Source organism: Octopus bimaculoides, chromosome 6, assembly GCF_046866305.1.
Source record: "Octopus bimaculoides isolate indiv1 chromosome 6, ASM4686630v1, whole genome shotgun sequence".
NCBI lineage: Eukaryota > Metazoa > Mollusca > Cephalopoda > Octopoda > Octopodidae > Octopus > Octopus bimaculoides.
Window position 1 is genome coordinate 65671722 of NC_142933.1, and position 9303 is coordinate 65681024.

At 34.9% G+C, this 9303-nt stretch overlaps 1 protein-coding gene across 1 annotated transcript in view; it reads right to left on the reverse strand.

Moving 5' to 3' along the window:
• LOC106880281 (tyrosyl-DNA phosphodiesterase 1) overlaps positions 1-8060 on the reverse strand; it is a gene marked incomplete at its 5' end in the record, with an annotated part of 37894 nt that extends 29834 nt beyond the window's left edge. Inside the window, 3 exons of the mRNA XM_089354016.1 lie at positions 5134-5316; positions 7000-7078; positions 7870-8060. Of these exons, the coding sequence (XP_089210142.1) occupies positions 5134-5316; positions 7000-7078; positions 7870-8060 (453 nt within the window). The remainder of the gene's footprint in view (positions 1-5133; positions 5317-6999; positions 7079-7869) is intronic.
• Between the last annotated feature and the right edge of the window lie 1243 nt (positions 8061-9303).

Below are 9303 nucleotides of genomic sequence, written 5' to 3' on the forward strand. Positions count from 1 at the left end.
GTATGTATGTATGTATGTATGTATGTATGTATGTGCTTGTGTCTTTCTGTCTGTGTCTGTTCCCCCACTCCACCTACCCATCCACTTGACAACCAATGCTGGTGTGTTTACACAGCCGTAACTTAGTGGTTCGGCAAAAGACACTGATAGAATAAGTACTAGGCTTACAAGAATGTCTGGGATCAATATCTTTGACTAAAAACTGTTTAAGATGGTGCTCCACTATGGCCAGTCAAATGACTGAAACAAGTAAAAGAAAGTTAAAGAAAATTCCTAATAATATTTAATTATCATAAAATCTTTTAAACATCTAATGGCTATGAAGTTCCACCAAAGTAAAATGATCCCATAGGCAAAAAATGGTTGACAACTGCTAAACTAAACTCTTTCTTATCCTTCAACTTCTCTCTCTCACCTCATCTTCTCTCTTCACCTCACTTTCCACTTACCCCACTTCTCCTCCTCAGCCCATTCCTCTTTCCTTCTATCTCTCTTGTCCTTTCTCTCTCCTACCACTTCTTGTTCATGCACCATGGTTTTGTGTTTCTTATCAAGTGCAGACAGTTTTTCTAACTTAGAGGATGTAAAATTTTACACTCTTTTTAATTCTTCTCCCATCAACATTTCTGAGAAAGGGATCTGTCTGAAACTATTGGATTTTCCACTTTCCACAGCAAGTTCACTGCCCATTTTTTTGTTTTTTTTTTGTTTTGTCAATTTTACTAAACAATATAAGTTTTGTCAATAGAGACCAACAGCAGTCTCTTCAGAGCCTATTTGCTCACATGTTTTACATATTCTTTTACTTGTTTCAGTCATTTGACTGTGGCCATGCTGGAGCACCACCTTTAGTCGAACAAATCAACCCTTGGACTTATTCTTTGTAAGCTAGGTGATAGGAACATAAACACACCAACATTGGTTGTCAACAAATGGTGGGGAGACAAAGACACAAATAACAAATACATACAAATATATATATATATATATATATATATATATATATATATATATATATATATAATACAGAATGGGACAAGAACGCAAAACATCCAGACAGTTAGATGATACAAGAAAGGAACAAAACATACAGACAGACGATACAAGGAAACACGAATATGTCATTCGGAGTTTTCTCTCCTCAGTCGAGATCCAGATTATCCTTGCAATTTCGGGTGGTTATTCTCGATATTGCTCCAATCTGGCCAGCTCCAAGGAAAAACTAAGCTAAGAGCATTAGATTCCTTGGAAGAAAGCAGCGAATGCATACAAAAACAAGGACAGAAAAAAAAACCGTTATATATATATATATATACATATATGTATGTGTGTGTATATATGTTTGTGTGTCTGTGTTTGTTCACCCAACATCACTTGACAACCGATGTTGGTGTGTTTATGCGCCCATAACTTAGCAGTTCAGCAAAAGAGACCGATAGAATAAGTACTAGGCTTACAAAGAATAAGTCCTGGGGTTGATTTGCTCGATTAAAGGTGGTGCTTCAGCATGGCCACAGTAAGAATAATGACAGGACATAACAACAGATGTCTTTCGACTATATACACACAATATGCACCTGTTTGTTTGAAAAAGGAGATGCATGGTTAGGAAGGTTTTAACTCCTCTTTCAAGCAAACAGGTGCATATTGTACTCTGACTTCTTTTTATATATTTTGCATATTTGGATTACATTTGCTGGCCACTTTATCATTATTTTTATAACTTATTTGAATTTTAACTTTATACTTGCTCACTAATGTTCATTTGGAAGTCATGGAGCCTTCAAATGAACAACACACACGGGAGGGCAAATACGTTTTTTGAAATAGTTTACATAATAAGCCTAGCTGATGAGCTTTAAGTGTTGGTTTGATACAAGAAGCAAAATCAAATGATACTAGGATATCTATGCTCCTATTTGTATTTTGCAAGTGGGAGGACTGTTTTGGAGAAATGTATTTGCTATATTCTCCATGCATATTTATATATAGTGAGAGATGTGTGGTCTTAGAGGGTTTTAACTCCTCTTTCAAGCAAACCGGTGCATATTGTATCCTGACTTTTTATTATATATTTTGCATATTTGGATTATCTTTGCTGGCCACTTTATCATTATTTTTATAGATAATGATAACTTATCTGAATTTTAAACATATATATATATATATATATATATATATATATATATATAGGAAAATAAAAAATAATAATAATAATAAGGCAGAATGCTAAACTGAAAGCATATTTTAATATAGATGTGCATAAGGAGGATTAAAAAGGATTTCTAACCGGTTTTCATTGCATGGCAAATTTTCAAGAAGAGGGAAAATGAAAATAATGTTTTTTTACAAAAATATAAAAAATATATAAAAAAATAAGTATACCACAACATTATATTGTCTTTGAGTTTTTAAAGTTCAATGGTAATCCATATAGATAATTGTTAGATAGATTAGGATGCATGGAATTAAGAATGGTGTTGTGTTTAATAAAGCCTGAAAGTTTGTGTCAAAACAGGAAGTGTCTGTAAGGGAAGGCAATTCTGTGGGTTTTATACTGAATTATCACTATATGAGATCTCATGCCAGAATTGTCTTCCCTTACACACACTTCCTGTTTAACACATAAACTCTCAGGCTTTATTAAACACAACACCATTCTTAATTCCATGCATCCTAATCTATCTAACAATTATCTATATGGATTACCATTGAACTTTAAAAACTCAAAGACAATATAATGTTGTGGTATATTTATTTTTTTTATATATTTTTTATATTTTTGTAAAAAACATTATTTTCATTTTCTCTCTTCTTGAAAATTTGCCATGCAATGAAAGCCGGTTAGAAATCCTTTTTAATCCTCCTTATGCACATCTATATTAAAATATGCTTTCAGTTTAACATTCTGCCTTATTCCACCCTCATTTTGTGTCAATGTTTAATTATATAAATGTCATAATCTGACTTGATTTCCGTTGTTTGCTTGTTTATTCTTTTATTCTATTATTCACATACTTGCTCAACTGAAACACTGCCTTTAGCCAATCTTCATTAGGCAGCTTTAATATCCCAGTTTTAGTTGCAGTTCAAGTTAGAGCTTAGGCAGAAAGTCCTCTAAGCACTAATTGTATGTTCCCATTATGTTATGTTATCAGAGATAATATTATTTGAAATTTACACATTTTTTTTTTTTTTTTTTTGCTTTTTGGGGATTCTCATGACTGTCGCCATCCAATTCCATTATTATGAATTTGAATTGAGAGCTTGAGTCATAGTAAATCTTTCATTAGCTGATTATACAACCATGGACACCACTCTTATGGATGTGTCGCTGTTACTCTCTTCATAGAACTTGGTGATCCTGACCGTTGATCTTCTAGAATTCCTCTGCTCACCATCAGTATAAGAAGCACCATTGACCCAGTTGAACTCCTCCACTACCTCTTCACAATCCACCATGCTGCAGTTCCATGGCTTTACCATATCCTTGGAAGGGTGGCTGAATGGGTGCTATACCTTGCCAAAGGGCAACCTGTACCTATGCAGGACACAGCCATCACTCCATGAGGTATTTTCAAAATACCCACATACATACATAGATAGATATATACATACATACAGACGCACAAACATGCTTGCATACGTAGGAGGTGTTAAGTAGATAAAATTTGCATAAACAAAGATTAAAGAATCAAATCTAAAGTCCAAAGAAATTAATGGTAGTTTGTATTAGTAAAACTTCTTAAAGTTCATAAACTAAGATAAGTTCATATCCCATAGGAAAGACGAATTAAGCTGTATTTCATTTTTGTTCCTTGAATATACAATAATTATATTTATCTTTACGGTGACACAGAGCAAATTAATTTTGCACAGTGCTAATTCTTAGATTTATTCCTGTTTTGCTCCACTGAAAGGCTTTGCTTGAAACATCAAAATCCGCTTCTCCTACACATACCATATCCTACATAGATTAACGCCAATAGAAACTGAATGTCAGGTAATTATCAAATGAGGCCAAGTCTGAAAAAAAATACACTGACTAGACTTTCAACATGAAATAAATTAGATTAAAGATTATAGGAGCGAGGGTGGGGATTGTCATGGGAGATTACTTTGAAACAAACACTGACGAGACTGAAGTTGAAACCGATTACTTGAAATTCTGAAGGATTATGATTATCAAGGGAGATTACTCTGGATAAACTTTGAGGATGAAATACATTAAATTAGATTAGAAAATTAAATGTTAATTTGCAATGATTTGGGGTGTTAGTTTACAGCAAATCTTAGCCTGGTGTACGACTAATTGAGTGAAAGATTTGCATTCAATGCCATATCTTTGTTGAAGAGTATGTCATCTTTCTATATTCATATACTCATAAACATACATGTACACATCTTTCATAAACCCAACACAGTGAATGCAACACACGCACACACCATTCTCACACCCAACACACAAATACACAAACAATGCAGCACATACACACACATGTACTACAAACACTAACAACGCAAACACAGTGAATATAACACAGGTAGTACACAACACAGGTGGTGAATTAGCAGACTCGTTAGCATATTGAAGGAAATGCCTTAAAATATTTATTCCAGCTTTTTGTGTTGTAAGTTCAAATTCTGCCAAGGCAAACTTTGCCTTTCATCTTTCTGGGGTTAATAAATTCAGTCTAAGGTGATGAACTCATGGAAACATTAGAGCACCAGACATGAGCCTTGTGGCACTTGTTCAGGCATTTTGCATTCTGAATTTAAACCTTGAGTGATAGTCTTAATCTGTTTCCCAGTCTAATACCATCATCTGCTCTCTTGGTACCTTTAACAGGGTTTACTCTGTTGCGAGCATACAAGCCAAATTTACAGTTTAAGGGTAGCTTCCTTCCTCCTTCCTACCAGCCTTGGAGATCCTGTCAGGTGTCATGTGCACAGTCCTTTGCTTCTGACTAAGAGATAAAACATGCACACAATATATATGCAAACATAATACACTCAACACAGTGTAATAAACACACACAGGCACAAAACATTAATACCACAACATACATTCCATACAACACATACACACACACAAACACTGTAAAAAAATAAATATGTCAAATATTTGCTCACCAATTTCAGTTTATCAGGTGTCAATGTGGAATATATACTGGCACGACAGGCAGCCAAACTCTGGTGAAATTCTCCACACAACCATTTATCTGCAGTAGGCCCGAGTGAACCAATACTAGAGAACTGACAAACAACAGGCCAAGAACCAACTTCTAGTTTATCAGGACCATTTTCTAATAAAATCTGAGAAAAAAGAAAAAAACAAAAACATCAATAAATAATATTAGGTATCATAAACTTCAGTTTCAAACAAAAAGAAATAAGTTCACAGCTGGAATCGGAACAAGGTAGCTGCATCACCAACTACGACACCTGCCATTCCTTTGCTTCAAGCAAGACATTGTATTAGTTTAGAAAAGATATTTAATGCAAGGAACATTAAAAAGTTAATAGGAAATAATTTTGTTTTATGAAAAAATGATAATACTGATTTCTGGCATTGCAAGATTTTCAGCTCTAGTATTTGATCAGAAAATTATTTTATCCAACTCCATATGATGGAAAGCAATGGTGACCTCAGCAGGATTTGGGCCCTGATAGGATTTCTGGCTCTACGCTAGTACTTATTTTATCAAACATCAAATAATGGTTTTAAATTTCGGCACATGGCCAGCAATTTCAGAGAAGTGGATAAGTCAATTACATCAAACCCAGTGCTTAACTGGTACTATTTTATTGAACCTGAAAGGATGAAAAGCAAAGTTGACCTTGATGGAGTTTGAACTCAGAAGATAAAGATAAACGAAATGCTGCTAAGCATTTTTCCCGGCATGCTAATGATACTCCCAGCTCACGACCTTTCAAACTCCAAATGATAAAAGGTAAACGTGACTCAAATAGGATTTTCAACCTTAATATTTAACAGGTGTTTATTTGATTAACCACAGAAAGATGAAAGGCAAAATTGACCTTGGTGGAATTTGAACTCAGGAATTTGAACTCAACAAAATAGTGCAAGGTATTTTACCTGATAATCTAGTGATTCAATCAATGCTCATCAACTAATATGTTTATTTGTAATTCTTTTGTTGAATACAGCTGACAATTCCAGGCATGTTTCTGACAACATAACCACCATTGGCAGATTATAGACTTCCCTGTACTAGATGAAGTAGTGATAGGTGGATCACTAAGCAGATGTAAGATAACACAGTATCTCTGATGGAGGTGCAGGCTTCCTTGGTAGGGGAAATTGTGAAAATTGCAAAAGGAATAAATTGCTGTGTTTAATTAAATTAGGTCATTTTAAACATTTCAAGCCTGTCCAACATCATGGTGAAGAAAGAAGTATTACATGCATGCAAATTCGATTTTGTCTTCTCATGAATAAAGAATGGGAAGGTGGCAAAATAATCTCTAATATAGTTGACAGGGAAGTTGTTAGTATTTGTCAGAACCACTGTAATGATATACACTGGTTGATCATAGAATACTAGAATTGTTTTAAAAAATAAAGTACTCAAAAACACTATCCACATGAAAATGATAGCAAGATTAGTATTAACATATTAAGTCAAGGAACATTTAAAAACAAAAACTACCTACAAATAATTATGTAGCAAGGAAAAAAATAGTTGAAGTTGGTCGTGAGCCTAGATATGTACAGAGTTGTCTCCCATATTTGCTGACCGCTTAAATTAATAATTTTTTTTTTCCATAGAATAATTATTTTCAGTCAGATTTTTCTTTTGTAAGAAAGAAAAGAAATTAAGATTGATCCTGTGCCCTATATTTTAATTGTTTTCTGAAGTGTTGCACTGTAAGTTAATTAGTGTTGAGTAGTCTGGTACTCGACTGAGTCTATAATAAAAATATGCAAATATCATCATCATATTTAACATTAAATCTTATTATTAATCCTCATACCTTTCTTAACTTCAGATGACCCCAAGCGTTTTTCTGGAGCATTGAATGTCTGCCAGGTACAGAAGCAATTAAATATACTCTACAAAGGAAAACAAAAATACAAAAATAACTCACAGAATTATGGGGATACTGTCAGAAAGGGAAGTGTAGAGTCTGGGACCTTTACAGGTGTATGACATTGTAATGAATCAATAAGGGTACAATCATGGCCATGTAGTTAAGAAGTTCACTTTGCATTCAAGTGATTCTGAGTTCAATCTCACTGCACAGCATCCTGAGTAAATTATCTTCTACCATAGACTTATGTCAACCCAAACCATGTGAGTGAAAAAGAACAGATGGAAATTGTGCTGAAGCTTGTTGGATGGAGTGCGCTTGTTCTTGAATGGCTATAGAGCTTATAGAGCTAATCTATTGGCCCATTTAACACCACCTTGAGTGACTTTAGTAGATTGAACCCCCTGTGACAAACATTTAGAAAAGACTTCCACCTTCTTCCTGCCATTTTTCCACTAGTCAAAGAGGAATTGGTCCACTTTTCTTTCTTTGCATGAGACAGATGAAATTTGATGAAGTAGATTTTCTATGGCAAGATGCTCTTCCTGTTGCCAAACTTCAAGTTCCTAAGTAAGGTAACATCTCTTCTAGTCTTTCAGACATGAACAGCATGTTGGCCAGAAGACTGCAACTGAACAACACTGCTTGTGTGACATTGACATTTATCCACAATTAACACATGATGTCAAGAGCACACACACACACACACACACACACACACACACACACACACACACACACACACACACACACACACACACGTGCATGCAAAAAAAAGGAGAAAACTATAAAAAAACTGAATTTCCAACTTACTTGGCACTAGACATGTCATGTTCTAGAAGATGTTTCTCCCATGTAGCCAGACTGGGATTGCGATATGCAGCAACATACTGAATAAGGTCTCTCTTGAAAGCTGTTGGTGACTGTCCATCATTCTTGTTGGCGCCACCACGGAGCTTTGGAAATAATGGACTGACCCAAACCCTAAGCAGGAAACATGAAATATATTAATAATGGTTTCAAATTTTGGCACATGGCCATCGATTTTGGGAGAGGGGGTAAGTTGATTACATCGACCTCAGTGCTCAACTGGTACTTATTTTACTTACCCTGAAAGGATGAAAGGCAAAGTCGACTTTGGTGGAATTTGAACTCAGAACATACATAAAGATGGATGAAATGCTAAGCATTTTTCCCAGCATGCTAATAATTCTACCAGCTCACCACTTTCATAAAATATATGAATAATAATAAATCGTAATAACAATTGTTTCTAACTTAGGCACAAGACCAGTAATTTCAAAAGAAGGAGTTAGTCAATGGCACCAACACTAGCACTTAGAATGGTTCTGTATTTTATTGATTGCTACAGGATAGCAAATTTGAACTCAGAACATAAAAAGCTGGAACAAATATGGCAAGGAATACAATCTAATGCTCTAATGATTCTGCCAATCCACCACCTGAGTAATGATAATAATAACTGTTTTTAATTTAAGAATGAGGCCAGCAATTTGGGAGAAGAAGTCAGTCAATTACATCAAGCTAAGTACATGACTGGTCCTTTATTTTATTAACCTCAACCGGATGGAAAGCAATTGTATGACAGTTTGTTGCATGGAGTGTGCTGTTTCTTTAATGGTAGATCTAATAGAGCTTAATCTGCTAATCCAACACCCTTGTAATAATGATGATGAATACAGGGCCACAAATCCATTGCAAAACGCACCTCCACAGTGCCAAAGCACTTTCCTCTTGTTATATATCTTTTTGTTCCAAATTGGTTTCAGTGCGATTTCCAATTGTTGTTGAATTGCTTGTTCCACCCTTTTCTTCTTTATATTTAAAATCCTGTGACAGTTTTTCAGTTACTTCCCTTTATCAAATTTTGAGGGGTGTTTAGGAAGACATTATTTCCTTCCTTCCTTCATAGTCCTTTTGCATTTTTAATTTCATTTAAAGTTAAATTAATTTCTTGTTTAATTTGTTTCACTGCCAAGGTGAAACCATTGGCGCTTGGCTTGTTGCTGTTGTTGTTCATGTTGGTAGTAGTGGTGACAGTGTCATTCTTTCTCTCCTGCTTTCTTTCCTCTCTTCCTCCTTTTCATGTGCAGGAAGAATAGTGGTGATGAAGGCGGGGAAGTCATCGTTGAACTGGCTGTTCAACCTTTTGCTCTTACTCCCTCATTCAGTCGACAATGTTTTTTCTGCAAAAATTTTCTAAGTAATTTTTCAAAAAGAAAAAGC